The 20,847-nt window shown below is 37.8% G+C and overlaps 1 protein-coding gene across 2 annotated transcripts in view; it reads right to left on the reverse strand.

The window, feature by feature from the left end:
• Window positions 1-6,780, reverse strand: part of znrf2b (zinc and ring finger 2b) — a 28,768-nt gene extending 21,988 nt beyond the window's left edge. For both annotated transcript variants that reach the window (XM_027001155.3, XM_081715876.1), the window contains exon 1: window positions 5,784-6,780. In XM_027001155.3, the coding sequence (XP_026856956.2) occupies window positions 5,784-6,198 (415 nt within the window). In that variant the 5' untranslated portion in view covers window positions 6,199-6,780. The remainder of the gene's footprint in view (window positions 1-5,783) is intronic.
• Window positions 6,781-20,847: the final 14,067 nt, after the last annotated feature.

Consider the following 20,847-nt stretch of genomic DNA (forward strand, 5'->3'; position numbering starts at 1 on the left):
TCAATCTACACACATTAAACAATGTCAAAGCAAAAACAGGTATTTAATGTTTTGTAAATGTATTAAAAATAAAAAGTGAAATATTCTGTTTACATAAGCATTCATACTCTTCCCATTGTACTTGGTTTAAACACCTTTTGCAGCAATGACAGCCTCAAGTCTTCTTAGGAATGATCCTACATTCATGGCACACCTTTCTGTTGGACATTTATCCCAGTCTTGCTGGAAGAATTATCCAAGCTCTGTTAGGATGAATGAGGAGCATGGGTGCACAGCCATTATCATCAGGTCTCTCCACTAGGTAGTACACAGTATGTGACCAACATGAATTTCTTCAGTACCAATGATACCCAGATGACATACTACTCTGGCCAAGCATTTCAGTACACAACTAGAGGTATCTTTGTGATGTACTGCATAACACAATGCAGCACTGAATTTTCTTCCAGTAAAGAGTGAGAACCTTACAATCCCAGAAAATATGTGTGGATAGCTTCATTTTTCCCAGTTTCTCTAGCAACTTGAACTGATATTCAAAATGTTTGTCTATGGTTATGAAGAAGAAACATAATATTCTTCCAAGAGAATTTCCTCCATACAGTTGAGTGGGTTGATTTCCATTGTAATTGGCATATTCTATCCATGTCATCTTCTGTAATAAAAGTTCCTTCCTTTCTCTCAGTCAGCGTATCTTTGGGGGCCATTGCTTGTTTTATGTCTCATTCTGGATGGTAGGTTTTACATTTTGTAGGCCCATTCCTTCTGGTTGGTTAGTTATTGGATATTGGGTGGAATGCTCTGTGCATTGGAGGAGCTTTGTGGTTCATGTTTCCATATGTAGAGGTTATGATATTTAAAGTAAACTAACCAGAATGCTTTTATGTGCTTTTCTGTTTGCTTGCAAGTGAGCAATCTTTATAAAAATTTAGGGACCAAGCCTTCATAAACTCTGGAAACAACTTACCATATAATTGATCTCTCACTACATCTCAATAAGCTGTCATAACATTCCACTTTTGGTAATATTCTGCCTAAGTAGCCAACAAATTTCATGTGAATTGTAACTGCTCCCTCACTGACAATGACATCAAACAAGGGTTTAAATTATATTCACAGTTTTTATATATATATATATATATATATATATATATATATATATATATATATATATATATAAATAAACAGTTGCAACAAGAGCACAAAGTATCTTGCAAAATCTAACAGCAGAAGGAAACAAGAAAGCAGGATGCAAGTGGCTTGAGGCTTCTATTATAATCCATAATGAATATATTGAAAAACAAACAAAGGATAGAGAAGAATCATAAATAAACAGAAACTATCGAATAAAGAAACTGAACAGACTTAAACATGACACAAAAAGAGCAGTACAAATGATGCAACAAGAATTAGGCACATACATACAGTGGTATAAAGCACTGAAACATACAAAGCATGAGACAAAGACCAGGGATGTGTATACAGGGGTAGATGATCAAGTAACACCTGGAGATAAATATTGGGAGGGGATAGAAACAAGCCTCATGAGGTACATGGGAAGGGGTTAGAGCAGGAAGGCATAAAAACCAAAACAAAGACAAAAGAACATGGCACACAAAGTACATAGAAAACAAAGACAGAATAAACCAAGACAGATACAGGTGAACCACAGCAATTACTGTGAGACAAAGAATTATTTGTACAGTCTGAGCTGACAAATGCCTTGCTTTGTAAAAAAAAAAAAAAAAAGAATTTAAAAAAACATACTGATTGTGGCATTCATGCACAGAACCGGCTGCAATGTAGAGATTTTCTTCAAGGACGTAACTGTATTGGGCTGCATTCATCCATCCCTCAATTGTTAACAATCTCCCTACCCCTGCTCTTGAGAAGTACCTCCACAGCAAGATGCTGCCACCACCATGTTTTACCATGGGGATGATACTAGCCAGGTGATGTGCCATACAATTTGATTGAACCAGAGAATCTTATGCTTTTTACTCAACAGTGGCTTCCATCTTGCCGCTCTGCCATAGACCTGATTTTTGGAGTGCTGCAGAAATGGCTGTCTGTCCCACAGGACATTTTGAGCGTTTTAAAGACCTCCTTGGCCAACTCTAGGAAAGTTTAAATTTATGCCAAGCTTCTTCCATTTCAAAATCATTGAGGGCACTGTGCTCCTGGGAATACTCAAATCCATAGATACCGTTTTATATCTTTGCCCATATCTATAGCTTCCCACAATTTGATCATTGATATCCAGAGACCATTCACTGGACTTCATGGCTTGGTTTTGTCCTGACAATGCAGTGTAAATTGTGTGTCCTTATAGACCCAGATGACTTTCCAAATTTCCAATTAATTCAACTGCAACAGCGCCAACTGAGTTCCAGACACATCTCATGGATAATTAAAGCAAACAGGCATGCCACAGCAAAGGGTATGAATACTTTTGCGAGAGTTATGAGAGTGGTAAACCTTTGCTGAACAGTGCTGTATATTTAAAATCAAGTGAACAATACAGAGAAAGGTCACAATTTCCACATGAATGTGATGAAAAATCATGTAAGTAGAGAATATATTTTTCAGGACTCCTACCAACCTTATGAAGATAATTGTAAGGAAATGGTCATTAAACCTCTATTTTATGTGCATTTGAACAATTAACAGCAAGTATAAAATTTTAATTTGCTGAGTTTGTCCCTCGATGGTCATTACTAGAGGTCTAAACACTAAAAACCATTTCTAGTTATCTTAAAACCTAATAAAAACGTTATGAAAGTTACCAAAAGTTTTTACAAATTCTATTCATTTATTCACTGCATGAACCAAAATTTTATATTTCTATATAAAATATTTTAAATTGAATTTCTGCCAACAATTTTTTTTTTTAAATCACCAATACCATGATAGAGGATTTTGGCTACAACCACCCATACGTTCCCACATATATTAACATATAAACAAAGGGTTTAAAGGGGAGAACCAAAGCTCTCAACAATGGCAAAAAATGTGCTGTAGTGTGGGTAGTAGAGTCTGTCCTGTCCTTGTTCCACAAACCAAGGCAACAGACAAATGACCTAAATCGGAGAATACCAGCAGAGACAAGACAAAACTTAAGAATTTCCATGTGGGACTTCCTACAGCAAAATGTCTCAAACCAGCAGCAGCAAACTGATACTGCTGCATAAGTGGCTCCTCGAGAACTCAGAAGCTCTGATCTCCCTGATCTCAAGCATTTACTCACTCATACCTCACATGACAACTGTGCTCACTGACACCATCTGCAGACCAGACTAAAGAGGAGAGTGCGTGTTCTACTGGACAGCACTCCCACCTACCCCACCAAACAAATTAATTAATTAATTAATTAGTTTGTTAATTTAAAAGAAAATCTGTACCACTTGACAATAAGACTACCCTTATAAAGGTTTTAAAATTATGGATTACATTATGGTTTAGAATGATTTAAATTTTGTTTAGAAATGATTATTATTATAGTGGTTACTTGTAACTATTACTCATAGTGCACAGATTAACATGGATCTGCTGCACATGATGTTTTTAGTTCTTTTTCTTTTTTACTCAACACTTATGCCTTTACTCAATCGTGCAATGTTTCATTTTATAAAGGCAATGTGATAAATACTGACAGTAAGTGAACTTATTATAAATTTAAAAATAAGTTATCAAAATAAATGAAATACTTTTTTCCAGTCTTACGGTAACCCCCCACCCCACTCCAACATTCTCGCAGCTCAGTTTGTAAACCACTTTTAAACGTCGTCATGAATTACACATACCACAGAAAAGCAATAAAACATTCAAAGCTGGTATTTATCCAATTTATCTATGTAGTTGACTAATTATGATCTTTTCAAGCCAATAAAGAATTGCACAGATCAAATTACTACAGTACATTCAAACTGGCATAATATTACAAAGCATCAGCCAATAGCTGTCTTATTTTGTACAAAACATGTACAAAGTAACTTTTGTAAATAGTTTTGTAATAAATTCTTCCAGTGTTGTATTTTTAAATTAATACAGTTCCATGGTGAAACCATGACATTTTAAGACAAGGATATTATACCACAAAATCTTTACATCCCTAGTAATGCCTACAAATGCAAAACTCCCTCAACTCACTCAAAAGATGTCAGTAGATAAGATCATTTACATATATCAGAAGCCACTTTACATGTCTATGCCTCCCATTAGTTCGTGATACATGTAACTGTAATTCACTTGAAAAATAGTACCAGCATTCATATGGAAAGATTACAAAATGGTGGTTCTGTAATCCAAGCGATCGGGAAATTGAAGTGACCCTCTAGCAACCCCTCCAACCCCGTGGAAGCAGAACGCCATCGCTGTGTGTTTTCTCAGATCCAACTTCTCTCTTTTGGTGTGCAGTGCACGCTGCTTTTCATTCAGACGACACCAATCCATAATTCCTAATCCCAAAGCAACTCATGAACAGGCCATAGACAGTTTAAATCATGTGCACGCACACACTCAATCACCACAAGCCAGAGTCAGCTGTAAGATTAAAACACACACACACACACACACACACACACACACACACACACACACACACACACACAGGATTTCATCAGCTCATCAGACTGCTGGTAACACTAACCCACTTAACTTCATCACTTGAAATGAAACGATGAACACTTCCATGAGGCCTTACCAAAAATGCACCTATACAGCCACAACATATTAGATGTTCAAGTTTTACTTCTTTAGTTTAAAAAGCTAACAAATAAATCATGTCAAGAGAAAGGAAGATTATACCCACCAGTCACCAATGTGCAAACACGCTATAATCATTATGCTTGCCTCAAACCTTGTTACACTACTTAATCTTAAATACATGCTTATAAGGATTCTGACACCATAAACATGCCATTTATAAAGTATCAGATTTGACAAAAGCATCTGTGTTAACCCCATATACTTTTGTCTATTTTTATAACATTATGTCACGTGTTTTCGGAAAAAAGCAAACAAGTCTACTGGCAGACAGATATAGCCAGCCTGAAGAAAAGTCAACACATTATGCATATACAGAACAAGACATGACTAGCACACCAACACCCAAATCCCATTAAAGCAGACTCTCCCAAAGTGGTGTCCAGGAAAAACAATCAGACATAGGACATGCACACCCTTTAGCCAAAGCCCAACTCTAACACCGGTAATGCTTCAAATTAACCTAATTGTAATTTAGTTCTAGGAATGGCTTGCTAAGACATTCATGGCAGAGACAGCCAGTGCAGTGCCTATGGTTCAAAGGTAGTAATAAATGCTTATTTTAAATACACTTTTAAAATGTATTTTCTGAATATATATGATGAATTTCCATCAGTTAGCATAGTAAAATGTATTAATGCAACTGCTGTATATATCCTGCCCTAACGGTCCAAAAATTATACCAGTTTTAAATCATTATTTTAGGAATTTTTAGTTAACAAATTATTTATTTGGGGGATAATACCAATTAACATATGAGGCATCTTTATAATTCAAGAAACCACATAAACTACACATAAATGATTCACATAAAATAGATTCTGATTTTGATGTAAAACAAGCCCAGTAGCTCGAAAGGTGACTTTTGCTGGTCTTGAATCACCAAAGAATCCACCTCCGTCCTAAAGTTTCTGTAATGTCTAATAACATTACAACCACTCGGTTAGCAGCATCGTTTAGCGTACTGTAACAAACTCAGTACCACTTTCATTTCGTCACTACCGTAGGTTACTGGTTCTTACCTCTGAAGAGATGGGGTGACAGGTGCGATGGTAATGACCCAATCAAGAGTCTCGGAGCCCCGTGACCGCCTGCTGACCGACCAGTCTCCGCCGCGTTTTCCTCCGGCGTGCTGCTACCAGATTCTTGTGAACTGTGGACTCCGGTGTTAGGGATGCTGATGCCAGACTGTGGTCTGGTTCCCGAGCCAGTACCGCTTCCCCCTACGGAACGCGTCCGGGGCCCAGTGTAATGTGCGGAGGACTGGGCAGCACCTGAGGCCCCGTGAGCCGACGCACCGTTACCATGATTATATCTCATTGCTAGAGACGCACTCCTTCCATTTCCGTTACTAGTCGATGTGCTTGACGGTAAAGATGACCCAGAATAAGCTCTCGTTCGTCCGTTAGCAGAAGGACTACTCTGTTTTGCCCCCATGCCTGTTGCCTTATGCCACTATTTGCACCGATTTAATTAATAAAAGATCCCACGGAGTAAAGAAATGGATTTTAAACATTACTCCATATTCGCCATATCAGAGAACACATAATACTCACATGATTTAAATTTCCGACTAAGAATGTCAACACCAGTGACATGCGACAAATAAACAGGGAGCAGATGTAATTAATCGTTTTTCACTGTTCCAGTGTAAGATACGCATGAGGGACTTCGACAAAAATCTTCACCAACAAACTTTCTGAAGCTTTTTGTTAAAGCCTTCACTGAAGTTTGCAGTATCCGTGAGTTGGTGACGCTCTCTTCCCGTATCTAGTAGTGGTTTTGTCTTAACGCGCTTCAGCTGTGTTCTTACTGGCGTCCCCTCCGCCATGCCTACGCTCTGTCACGTGAAAGTGAAGGGTTATATGCTTCCCGCTTCATCTGGAGTAGAGAAGGCTGCTGCACAAAACCTGTTCTAATTCAGGAAGTTAAACAGAGTAGCGAAGAACTGTCACAAAAACTAAGCACTACACGAGCCGACGTACCCCTATGCCTCCCTGCCGACAGAGTGAGAGACAGTCCCATTTCTCTGTGCGTAGAGTGACGTCAGCATTTTAAGGACGTAAAGACATGCTGCCCAGCACCATTTCTAACCACAGCACGTCACACCGCCCCCCCTGCACACATGTGCGATAGGATGATAACTGCTAACCATACGCATGAGTATAAGTTACATAGACAAATGTTGCTTATGACAGAAGCTGATCGCAGGCATTGATGAAAGCATTGTTTATGTAGCCCATTAGAAATACAACCTTATACATTTTAACTCACTTTTTATTTGTTTTTTCCCTTTAAAAAATTTCGGTTGAACTAAGCGCCTCGAAAGGGCTACGAAATGTGTGTGTGTGTGTGTGTGTGTGTGTGTGTGTGTGTGTGTGTGTGTGTGTGTGTGTGTGTGCGGGCGCGTGCGTGCGTGCGTAAGTGCAGAGGCGTCCAGCATCCCTTTTTTGCCGGGGACATAAATAGACTATAACTTAGCCTAAATTGAAAAGTAACGCGTAATAAATTTAGAGACATAATGCTTTACTAAATGGATATATATATATATATATATATATATATATATATATATATATATATATATATATATATATATATATATATTTATTTATTTATTTATTTATTTATTTATTTATTTATTTATTTATTTTTTCCCAATGTATTTATTTATTTATTTTAGCTACATACACACACCCATAAACGTGCGGGGTTTTTTTTACGGCAGATGTTCCTATACACGTGCACATACATACATTTATACAAACATACATACATACTAGAGCTCAAATAGAGTGCTGCCCCCTAGAGGTATCTTAAGTGTTAAACTATTTTTTACTGCCCATGGTCGCAACCGTTAAAACATATTGTGTGAAGTTATTCATAATTTGGCGGTACGTGATTTTTTGGAGGCGGGGAGGCAAACAGTGAGAGGAGCCAGACTCAAAAGAGAACCCACCTTAGAAGGGATGCAGGTTGTAACACAAGCTCTTTTTTTCAGCAAATCTGATAAGTAGACACTGTCCTCGACAATTATTAGACAACAGTTTTCAAAACAATCTCTGAGGCCCTTGGTATAACATAGACAGTTCTGTTTTGCACAACAGAAGAATCTTTCAATTTTAATGCCAGTCAATGAGATATCATCACCTTCACAACACTTTAGACTGGTGGAAAAATTCCACTGAAGCATGCATTTTGAAAGTCTTAAAGAATTACCTACACATATGCATATATATTTTATCTAGCCTGTACTATGTGGTTTTCAAATCCACTTTCTGGCTTGTGACTCAGTTGCCCAACAGGGTTGATAATTATATCTTGTCATACTTGTTCTTTATGTGCCTGTATATATATGTCTGTTTCAACCAGCATTTTTGTAGATTATAATAAGATTGCTCTATTTATAGCAGTGTAACATTCTGTTATGAAGATATGTTGATAGGAGTGGTTTTGTTTCTTAAGGGAAGGGGTGTGAAGTTAAGGAATTTTTAAAAAGAAAAACAAAAAATAAGGAAAGGTAACAGATATAATATGTGCTGTGATTCCTGTACTTGTGCAAGTTTTTAAAAATATAATAAAATCAATAAATAAACAATTCAATCAATGAATTATGGCATTTCAAGAGAAGAGTTTCTGGGCCATCCAAGTGAGATTTGTCTACTAATTTGCACATGCATTTTGTTCATGACAATGAATGTCCAGAGGTACAAGAATCCTGTGCTGGTTTCATAAACAGTAGGGTGAGGAACCACAGCACGACAACACTCAGGATTCAAGTACTGCCATGTCAAGCAGGTGTATATGGTATAGTTGTAAAACATGATAATAGACTGGCATCACATTCAGAGAATGGAGATTGTGCGCTGACATCATAAGAGGGAAGTCTGGAGCATCACATCACACTTTTGTACTGGCACCACATCAGGCAGCAGGAGTATACAGCTTGGCAGAAAGACATAACACAGCATTATATATGCATACAGTGTGCACTATTTTCTGTGCAATTAGAAAGCACAGGCTTGAAGGCACATCAGGCCTGGGATATCAGCAACCCTCATCAACAAACCTGAATGATTGCAAATATCTTAGTTTACCATAGTTCTCATTAACAGGAGAGTCTGTGTCTCAGCTTTGGGATCATAGCATTTGACAGATCATAATAAGAAAATTGCTAAGGTCCTTTGGGCAAGATAATTTCAAGCTGTATAAGTTAATAATGTAGTATTTGTGCAGAGAAGAAGAGTAGGAAGACCTCACAGCTCCAGTGAACGTGTTATTAGCAGCAGAGACAGCCACAAATGCAGAATAAGGAAGTACTGCTCTAAACAGGGAACTGGGGGAGGGTTAACTGACAAAATGTATTAAACATTTGGGTAACACAACCATACACGCTAATAAACTAAAAAGAGACACAACTAAACTGAACTATCACATATACGCAGCTCAATTTTCAGTAAAGATAACTGTGGCAGACATGATAGTAAATGTATTGAGATAGTAAGATCAAGGACATTTTGGCTAAGGTACAATGTATATTCAATTTGTTTTCAAATCTTTTCAGTAATGCCAACTGAGTCTTGTAAATATAAAACTGCTGTCTTTAAAGGGTCTTGTGCATTATCAAACTGAATACTAAAACCTTAAGTGATTATATTTTTTTCAACTGAAACTTGACAAGCTTGACAGAATTTCTGCAAATTCTCTGACTCTACATAATAAGAAGTTTCTTATTTGACCTTGGATCAGTCACATTAAGAAAAATAATTTCAAAGGAGTAGAATGTGCATCCCACTTCTGATTACAGCCTAGAGCAGTGGTTTCAAATTTTCCTAGGGTTCTTGTCTTTTTTGGACCCAACACAGACTCAGTGAAGTGAAGCTTATGTGATATGGCAAGGCAGCCAGCAGATTGCCTTGCCATTTTGCCTGCTGCATTGCCTTGGCTCTGGTTTATGAATGACAAGCAAGACCTATATTAAGATTTTGGGCTATGTTTTATAAAAATGAGAGCAGAACTTTCTCAAGAAGCTTGCATACTGTCCCATGCTAGAAGTCCAGGTCTGCCTGCAAAGTTATCTCAGTTATGTTACAAAGCCCGCATTATTTTCTGTGCACCATTTGCACAACCAATGGTCTAGCAACATTAATCTGTGTAGATTTCATCACTTGGCTAAACTGAATAAAGACCAGCACATAATAGTGCCTGCATCTACTACACACATTTCTTTAAAGTTAAACTTAATAATATCTGTTTGTTATAAACATTTATTGTTGGTGTCAACATGAATTACAATTCTGGAAAATGTTTAATTATGATTAGGCAGCATTTTAAAATTTGCTCTAACACCACTCATCCAGGCTCCAGGTATACATTTGACGGTAGCTGCTGGTGCCGTGGCTATTTTCACACAAAAAGGATCCGTTATAACCAGATCACTTAAAATAGGCTTGTTGGGCACACTGACAGGAGAAGAGTGGTTTTTATGGAGTAGCCTTGACCTTAAGCTTATGATTATTCCACCAAATCATCACCCATTTTCTCCATCTCAAAGACTCTTATGCCAAAGCAGGAAGTTTGCTATCTCACGAGAATCTCTTGGTAAAAGACCCAGTCATTATCTGAACAGCATCTGTTTTTGTTATGAGAGCCAGTTCCCACCGGCCTAGTTTTATTTGAGACATTTCCATTACATTATCTAAGAGAATGTTACATTAAATTATGTCACTGTCACAGGCAGAGAACACACAAAAAGGAAGGAAAAAAAGGCAAGTCTCCAAATGAAGAGTTTAATGAACTAAAACAAAACATAAGCATGTACAGACAGTGACTACAGAAAGCCAACGTAATGTTAATGACAATCTATCATGCACTCTGTCAGTCTGACAATCTGTCAATCTGTCAACACAAAAGGCTTATAAAGGGACAACATAATATAAGAACACACAGGTGACGCAGCAAATGAGGCTCAACAGGCACCACTTGTTTGAGGTGTGGCATACAACCAAAACATAGAACATATGTAACTGAAATCAAAACATAAACAAAAGGCCACGTTGACGCCACCCTTGCCAGACAGAAGCTGCTGGCAAGGGGGCACTGTCACAGTCATATTGCTTGCAGTTCCCTGAAGTGGAGATATTATTTATAAAAATGTCCTATAAAGGTCAGGTATAGGCATTCTGTATTTTAATCTCCTAGAAACAGTAAAAAATTGTCACAATACTATATCTTATAGGCTCATCTGTTAGTGAATGTGTGTGTTATTCAACAGTGAAACAATGAAGGGGATATTTGTGTGTATGTGTGTGTGTGTGTGTGTGTTCGTGTGTGAAGTGATGTTAGAACTTGGTTAATGCCTCAGAGAAAATAAAGTAAAATATTAAACATTGTTTGCATGAACTTGAGTGATATATTAAACATTGAGTAAAAGATTAAATGAAAAAAAAGTAGAACTAAAATAACATTTGTCATGAGATTGGGTAAAATAATGCAAACTTTATCCAATGTTAGGACTAATTTCCATTATAACGGGTGAAAACTGACCGTATACACTGGTTAACCAAGATTATGTCTTGGGAAAACTCCCTAGAGCATGAGGAAGAAATCTTGAGAGGAACCAAGACTCAAGGGGTGGGGGGGGGGGGGCAGCCTTCTTTGACTGACAACGTTCACCACAATATGTTATTCAGGAAGGTAGGGACCCTTTACATTGGCAGTCTACTGCTAAATACTGAAAAGGATGTTCCTCAGGGTGAAATACTTATTGCTTATTGCACAGATTGTTGTCTGAGCTTATGTATTTTGCACTTTTAGGCATCAACACTGATCCCTCTATTTCAACAGTATTCTAGTTCATTGGTATCTTGGGTTCTAACCTACTGTACTGACTAGGATGCATTCTATGAGTAAATGACAAAGCACTTTTGTAAGTCACTCTGGATAAGAACATCTGCTAAATTCCATAAATGTAAACATAGGAAAAAATCATACATATTTTATATGCATATTTTTAGTGTAACAGCCTTTTTTATGAATAAATAATATGATTTACTTCTTGTCACACAAAAATGATTCCTGATAGAAACAATCTAAAAACATTTGTATTCAGTATTAAAAAGTACTATAGGTTTCACCTATTTTAGTTTGTGGGGCAAAAAAATGTACTATTCTGATGCCCAGTGTTTTTCATACTTTGCACATATCATGTGCCAATGTGAACAAAATTAACCTAATTAGAAAGCAATCATAAATTTAGGGTTTAAATTTAGACTATTACAGTTTTATAGTATATAACACTGTTCCTATATTTATAACTAATTTTGTGTTTGCGGTTATTGCAATGCACATAAAATGATTAGATGACGCATTTATAGAGATGAACCAGGAGATGGCAGCACTCACCCTTTCCAGGCAGAACTGCTCATAGACAGATTTAAAAGAAGTAGCGGAAAACACCAACAGTGTAACTAATCATGTCATCTACTCATGCTACCCAAGTACACTACAATTTCATCTATGTACATTAGTGGCATTTAGCCAAAGCAGGCAACAAACTCCCATGTCTGGGGTGCATGGCAATGTTGGCATTTTACCCTGAGATGTGATATTGCCACTACGAAAATGTGTTTGTTGACAGTGAAATTATAAACATATAAACGGTCAGAAGATGCACACATATAGATTGTGTATACTGAACACAGTGAACTAGATTGTTGTCATTAGGTTGTGAGCAAAACCTGAGAGGAGACCTAAGAGCTAGCCACACTGCAGCATGCTCTGGAGCAGAGAAATGTGAACAGCATTGACTGTAGGCATTTATTAAATACAACCTTAACCAGACATTAAACCCTAACCATAGATACCATATGATTATAACCCTACACAAACAACACTTGCCATATTGTTCATATATTCCCCTATTATACATACCTTTAAAATATTTAGGTAGAAAATAAAAGAGTTTACAAAAAAAAATTTTGAGAAAAGTCACCATAATATCTCGGAAAAATGTAATCATATGAAAAAATAGTAGAGTAGTCAAATCCTGTGATTCAAGCATCCTAGTTTTTATTGTATCTGTAGCAAAGTGGATAGAGTAGGTAATAATAAGTTAGACTTATATAGTGTTTTTGAGTAACACAAAGTTTCTTACAAAATGACAGAGAATCACAAAATAAGCATAAAGACAGTAAAAACATAATTAAGAAACAGCATGGGTACAAGACAATAACAGAGACAGGGTAACAAGCAGAGCAGATGACAGAGAAGTGAAGATTATGCATTGGGCAGGTTGAATACAAGAGAAAAAAGGTTGGAGGTTAGATTTAAATGAAGAAAGGGATCCAGATAGTCTGACTTGGCGGGAAGAGAATTCCATAAATGAGCAATCATAGAGAAGGCGTGATCAACAAAACAGTGAAGGTTAGAAGATGGGACAGTTAACAAACTGGCCATGGAAGACCCTGGAGCACAGGGGAGAAGGAGAGCAGAAGGACAAAATGGAGCAAGACTGTTAAGGGTAAATTACTGTTATGAGTGATTTTTTTGTTTTTTCAAGTTTTTGTGGGAATTCTTTGTAAAGATATTTGGAATCACTATGCATTACTATGTCTGTGCATGTATGCATGTGCTTGCTTGTGGTTTTCAGAAATGCTTGTTTATTATTCATAATTGCTTTGACCCGAGAATGTGCCAGTTGGTGGAAAACCAGTTCCATCTGGTATAATTACGCTGCTGATCTGAGGGAATAAGTACACACGCACACACACACACACACACACACACACACACACACACACACACACACACACACACACAAACATGCATACATAACAACACACAGACCTTCTAGGCATGTAGGTTCACAATCAAATTTAAAGATTATTCCCTAAGTAGCATAAGAAGCACACATACACACACAAACAGCCATCGGCCAAATAAATTATCACCAATGAATTCCTGCTTTTTGGAACTGACCATCCTTTCCATCTTAGCAGGAATGTTGGTTAGTTAGTAAGACGCATTTCCAGCATTGCAAATACACTATATGACCAAAAGTATGTTAACACCCCTCCTAATTATTGAATCCAGGAGTTTCAGCAACACCCACTACTAACAGATGTATAAAATCTTGACATAGCCATACAATCTCCACAGGCAAACATTGGCAGTAGAATGGAATCAAAGTTTAATGACTTTCTTAGGATACCACCTTTCATTATGTGAAGTGCCAAGTGTTAGCTTGACTCTGCAGCAGTAGAAATTTCAGATTTTAGACTCTACAGCATAATAAATCAAACTTTAATTCAATTTGATCCAAATGTATTTGTATAGTTCTTTTTAAATCAGATGTTGTCACAAATCTTCAGAAAATCCATGGCCAGAATCTTAATGAGAAAGTCAGACTGCCTAAGCAGTAGAGAAAGACACCTTGAAAGCAAGCAAGACCTATAAAGGGAACCCATCCTCCTCTGGCCAACATCAGATGGCAAACACAGAATAAATAAAGTTGCTGTGTTTTTATGATATACCAATAAGTAATTGTTTTTATGATACATTTATAAGGAGTACTGACTTAAAAATTACTTAAGAAATTACTCAAATGACATTTTAGCTTAATCTGTGAGAAATAATAAGTCATTCTGGTTAGAGTCTGCTTTGGACCCATCTAAACATAATCAGCACAAGAACTGAGATAGATGGTCATGGGCTATTCATTAAAGTCTCCATGACACCCAGCCACAGTCTTTACAGTCTTTAATCTTGTAGGTGAATCTGGATTTGGCAGATGCCAGGAGAAAGCTACCTAATGGAATGCATAATCTGGAAGTAGCCATCAAAAAATGGGTACACTGTGGCCATGGGTACACTGTGGTCATGGCCATGGTCAGCAACAGTACTTGGGTAGCCTGTTGCATTTAAACAATGCTCAGTTGGTATTAAAGGGCTCAAAGGGGCCAAGAAAATATCCCCCACACCATGACACCACGATTAGCAGCCTGTATCACTGATACAAGGCAGGATGGATCCATGCCAAATGTTGTTTACACCAAATTCTGACCCTACCATCCAAATGTCACAGCAGAAATTGAGATTCGTCTGACAAGACAATGTTTTTTCATTCTGCTATTGTCAAATTTTGATGAGCCCATGTGAAGTATAGCCTCAGTTGCTTGTTCTTAGCAGACAGGAGTGGCCCCCGGTGTGGTCTTCTGCTGCTGTAGCCCCTCTGCTTCAAGGTTCTACATGTTCTGGATTCAGAGATGCTCTTCTGCACACCTCAGTTGTAACGAGTGGTTATGTGAATTACCGTTGTCATTCTATCAGCTTCAACCAGTCTGGCCATTCTCCTCTGACCTCTGGCATCAACAAAGCATTTTCACCCGGAGAACTGCCACTCACTGGATATTTTCTCTTTTTTGGGTCATTCCCTGCATACTCTAGAGATGGTTGTATGTGAAAATCCCAATATCAGCAGTTTTTTAAATACTCAGACCAACCCGTCTAGCACCAAGCACGATGTCATGTTCAAAGTTACTGAAATCCCTTTTCTTCCCAATTCTGATGCTTGGTTTGAACTTCAGCAAGTCATCTTGACCATGCCTACATGTCTACATATTACTCTATATTTATATATATATTACTCCATATATATAGTTCTACATATACTGTATATACAGTTTTTATGAATGAAAAGGTACTTATTATTATATTAGATTATTCCAGAAAAAAACAATAATACAATAAATGTATCTCAATCAGCTCAAGTACAGGGGTAGTGTTTTCAATCACTTTTCCTCTTTATTATAAAGTATAGGGTTAGGGTTTTTCTTTCTCAGTCTGTATTATAACAGTTATTTCTAAACAAAATAACTGATTACATAATTTTGCACAATGAAACCATACTATGGTGGCTAACTAATCCAGCTTTCTGTCACAAACCTTTGATCATATTGGACTCACAGCAGAATCTCTTTCTCTCTCGGGTCATTAGTTTGCCATCAGCAGCTTCCTAAAAAGATATATTCCCCAAATGAACCCATGTTTCCCCTAAAGACATGAATTCAGAGAATATTTCTCCAGCACTGTGGGGTCATCTTTCAGTCTCGTTCATTGTTTGCTCATGGTAAATCTAGTCACCATCACTTGTACTCCACCTCCCTCCCTCTGTGCTGTAGCACAGAATAATCAAAGAATAGCTCTGCTACCCAGGAGAGGCAGGTCCACTGCCCCACTTCTATTGTGCTTCTGAAACTATATGTCTTTAAAACATCTCTCAACAGTAAAAATCAATTTGAAATTGGGCAATGGGTCATTTTTAGACATGTATGGTTTAAGGCTGTAAAAATGCTCAATATATACAGGCTATAATGTAACAACATAGATGAAAATATTCTGTACTCTAAGAAGAGAATTGTGGTTCAATCTGTGTACTGCACAGAATGTTACATTTATGACTTTGTATGTATGACATAATCTACATTCCAATCTTATATATAAACATCATTCTGGGTCAGTTCCATTTAAATATTTCCTTTCAAGATTACTGAAACTGTTTTCCTCAGCATATGTTTACAATTAGTGTACAAAGGAGGGTGATTATGTAGGATGTCGCCTGTGATTGCCAATGGCAAAGGAGTTATGAGATCAGGGTGATATTAGTAATCTAGTCTTAGAGGAGGAGAGGTTGAGAAAGCCAAGATTATAACTGCGACACAGTTCAGACACTGCTCAGTGATTTCAGCTATGAGAGTGGGAAAAAAACAAAACAAAAGTGGGCAGCATTGAAGTGTGCAATTGATGAGTTCATATTCAAAGGATTGGGCAAAGACAGTGTAGTTTCATTTGAATCACAGCACCAAACATTTTCTTTCACTAGACTTGATATGATAGATGCTGTTATTAAGAAGCTCAACTGCAATTCTACTGAGTACTTCAATACTCTTCTGCTCTTCTGACCTGATACCTTTTTTAGACAAGATGATGTTTTTTGTTTATTTGTTTTTGGATTGGGACGGGGGATATTTCTACTCGAGTCATGATGTCATTTAAGTAATAATACTTTCATTTGAGTATGGCTGCTCTACCCATCTCAGCTAAAGGCAACCATATATTACTTATTAGCTATTCAATTAGCTATTCTTTTTTTTAACTACCAAGGAAGTGAAGGTTGATTTAAACGACTGTATTTCAGTGTCTTGTGCTTCTGTGACTGACAAACAACTGTTCTATTACTCAAATTTTGCTAGACAGAAATTTTGAAATCAAATTTTGCTGGTATAAAAACATTTACAGTGTACAGGGGTGATGACACAGGTGGTTTCTTCTGTTTACCTCCTGCTGTAGATTAACTCTTCATCCTCTTATTCCTTTATAAAAACAGTTATAGTTGTCACAAATCACTGAAATTAATCCACATCCCACCATTAACTGTGTATTAGTTCAGTGTGCATACAGCTTTTATTCCATTCTATATGGACTCACACAACACCAATATTGCTTTTCTATTAAAGGATATGTGCTTCAGATAGAACTCATTCATTTACATTTAGAAATCAAGTAAGTAATCATGCTGAGTTGAATAGGCCATTCCTTTTCAGGCAGACATGATCAGCTCCACTAATCAGATACTTTTTAACCCTAATCCTAACCCTGGCCTAGTTTCAGTCCTAATCCTAATTTATGATAACTGTAAACTACTACAGTAGCAACTGGCATACAATTTGTGCAACATCATAAGCTCAAACATGGCAATGTGCAAATTGTTTTTTTCAGTGCTTTTTGTCTTTTTCTTTCTCATTACTTTCTCCTCTCTGAGACTTCTTGGCACTCTAGGGATCTTGGCCTTTCTCACATACTAGCAATTTGATCAGCTCTGCATGCCCACAAGGTATAGAAACAAGACACACAATGATTGAAAACACTTCTTTAAAGTGGCCTCTTTAGGATCTGTATGCCTATTACTGTATGTGAATGGGCTATATCTGAATGCAATTCTTATTGTGACAGAGATATCAGTGTAACAGAGTTTAATAAACACAGTACACCCACATGTCTTTTTTCTTGCCAGACCATCAGAACTGGTCTCAGAAGAAGTCCTGGGCTAAAAGAGGAATGAAACAATGCCCAACAGCTTGCAAAAGGAAGCCAACCCAAATGAAGCAGCATGAAGGGTCATGGAAGTGTGGGAGACAAGTGCAGCCAGGATGGAAGATCCATTGTGGGAGAAGTTGACAGTAACATTTCAGAGGTCCATCAAGGAACAGGCCTTGGTCCTTGCATTGGGAGGCTGCAAGAATGTATCAGTGATGCAAAGGCCTGCAGCATCTGTTCCACCACTTACAGCAGCAGGTAGATCAACAGAAGCAACACAAGCAGAATGCGGATATTGTAGCACTCAACTGGACAAAGAAATGGAGCAACAATGAAGACCACCAGACTTCAAGGATCCAAAAATGCAACCTTTACACTTGAGGATAACCTTGAAATGTTCTGGAAAACCATTGCGTGTCTTGTTTCCCCTGTAAACAAAAAAGACTGCATATGTGGCCATGGAATGGGAGCATTCTGAGGAATATGAAAAAGTCCAAGCTGCTAACCTGGCCAAATCTGAGATCACACAGGACATAAACAGAATGAGGTTCCATTCACTGGCAAGAACTCATGAGAGCTTTGTGTTCATCTGAAGTAATTGTTGTTCAAAAAGGTCATACATGAGCCAAGAAAATAGATAAATCTTTTCAAGTGATTAACAAGGAACTGGATCAAAGACAGCAATTCAAAGACAACAGGGGAAACAAGGGTGCTATGACTTCAACCAAGACCACCAAGTGAGCCAAAGGAAGATAGGAATCTTATTTATGCCTACAGCAGGTCCTTTATTAAACAAAGAAGCTCCTCACCCTCTTTACCACTTAGGGTATCTCACAATGAGAGGCCTGCAGGATGAAACACTGGGGAGGGTGTAATGTGCCATTACTATGTAGAAATAGGTTATACTAAACCCTACTGCCAGAAAAGAAATGATAAACCCACACTCCTATGTACAGTCCCAAGACCAGGTCTTTGGGATAAGGCTAAGTAGGTGTTAGGCTCAACAATCTCACAACTGAATGTGAAAGAATGCAGGAATACTGCGGTGTATAATGTACACATTGTGTGGACATGAAGAAGATGATCATGACTAAGCTAATTACTGTCACACGCCAATAAGACATCAATCCATTTTTACGTTTGAACATGAACAGGAAATGGGTAGTCTGCAGAGACGATAATCACATATTCCTTCTCTATAAGAAGACAGAACAATTTCACTGATGTTTAAATATTTTTTTTATTTCTGTGTTTCAGTCAATGTTATTTCAATGTTTCATCTCATTATTTCACACCCCCTTGAAAGGTCTTGGCACCTCCTCACCCCACAAGTTGAAAACGGCAGTGCTAAATAATGGTCAACAGCACTGGCAGCCAGACTGCAGAAATGTACAGCAATGAAAAAAATAAATGCCTTCTTCACCAAAGGATCCTCCAAAGCATACTCTTAATAGATCAGAACCCTGACTGTGCATCCACCTAAAGCTGAAATAGAACAGTACTGGAAAAGCACTGTGCTGTGAGGATCAACCATCACATAACACCAGTGCTCACAGTTTAAGAGATGTTGTGCCTGAAACTGACATGATCCGTGCCTACTGGCTTAAGATACCAATAGCCCTGCACAACAAATGAACCAGCTGCTGGGCAGGGGTAGCTCAGCAGTTAAAGGCCCTGCATAGTATTTTCCTTTCTTACTCAAAATTTTAAATTAGCTGGAAGATTGTGATTATCTTCATACTTTTATTTCAGTACAACATTTTTTTGGCACTGCATATTCAAACATGGTATGGATTCCACTGTTGACTGAGACCCAGTTTTTCACATTTTCAGGTTCAGACAAGTAAAGTCACATTGATGTGATCCGATTTCCAGCCTTCTCCATACTGACTAACTCGGTGGTTATGTTTGACACTGAGGCTGTCAATCAATCCACTGGGGTCCACCCCCACAAAGCAGAATGGTAAAAGCAGACAGAGTAAAAAGGAAATTGAAAACAACCCTTGTTGTTTTAAGGGAAAAAAGTGGAAGGTAACTGGAATATAAGACTTTTTTGCATAAATATTTATTTTTCACAGAATTTAAACAACATAGCCTTTAAGGTACTGGACTAGTAATCATAAGGTTGCCGGTTCAAGCCCCATCATTGCCAAGTTACCACCATTGGGCCTCAGGTGCTCCAATTACACTCGGTCAAAATTATAAGTTGCTTTGGATACATGTGTCTACTAAATACCGTAAATGTAAAGCTGTTAACTACCAGCTCTCCTTCAGGTTTGATAATACAAGGCAGGACATTACTGTTGATGAACGACCCCAACAAGAGCCAAACAGCTTCTAAAAGCTTCATAGCATTCTGGTCTTAAATATCAGTAATGTCAAAGGCAAACTGAGAAAAAGAAAGGAATGAGATGCTTGTGGAAATGTTTCAAAATGGTGTCATTAGGCAGAGGCAACACAGAAAAGAGAGCTGGGCACAGAGAGGCAGGGACAGTCAGACAGAAGTGGTTGAGAGAATGGGCCATAATGTATATGTGCCTTAAGTCACACAATGAAATTCTGAACATCATAGCCAATACGATCATTTGAAGCTAAAATTAGATCATTATTCAGGATGTGTCTGGTGCTGAACAGGAGAGTTTGAGACAACAGGCCATGGTATTACTGATGGTGGTAGCTGATGTGTTGTTGAGGCTCAATCTGACCATGTCTGGCTTACATGGGCAGACTTATGATGGTGCCTCAAACTTGGCAGGAAAGTACACAGGTAATGCTGTGGAGTTGGCAGGTATCAACCCTCTATGTGAACTGTGTTGCAAACTGCATCAATCTGATTACACAGAATTCAGTAAGGAAAGTTTAAGACCATATTAAAAAGCACTGCTATATCTAAAAATACACCTCTGACCACTCCGAAATCAATATGCACAAGGACTTTACAGAATACTGCTATAATAGCTGTGCTACAGCAGTATGAGCATGTAGTCAGCA

Source organism: Electrophorus electricus, chromosome 1 (genome assembly GCF_041902795.1).
Source record: "Electrophorus electricus isolate QZ-2024a chromosome 1, ASM4190279v1, whole genome shotgun sequence".
Taxonomy (NCBI): domain Eukaryota; kingdom Metazoa; phylum Chordata; class Actinopteri; order Gymnotiformes; family Gymnotidae; genus Electrophorus; species Electrophorus electricus.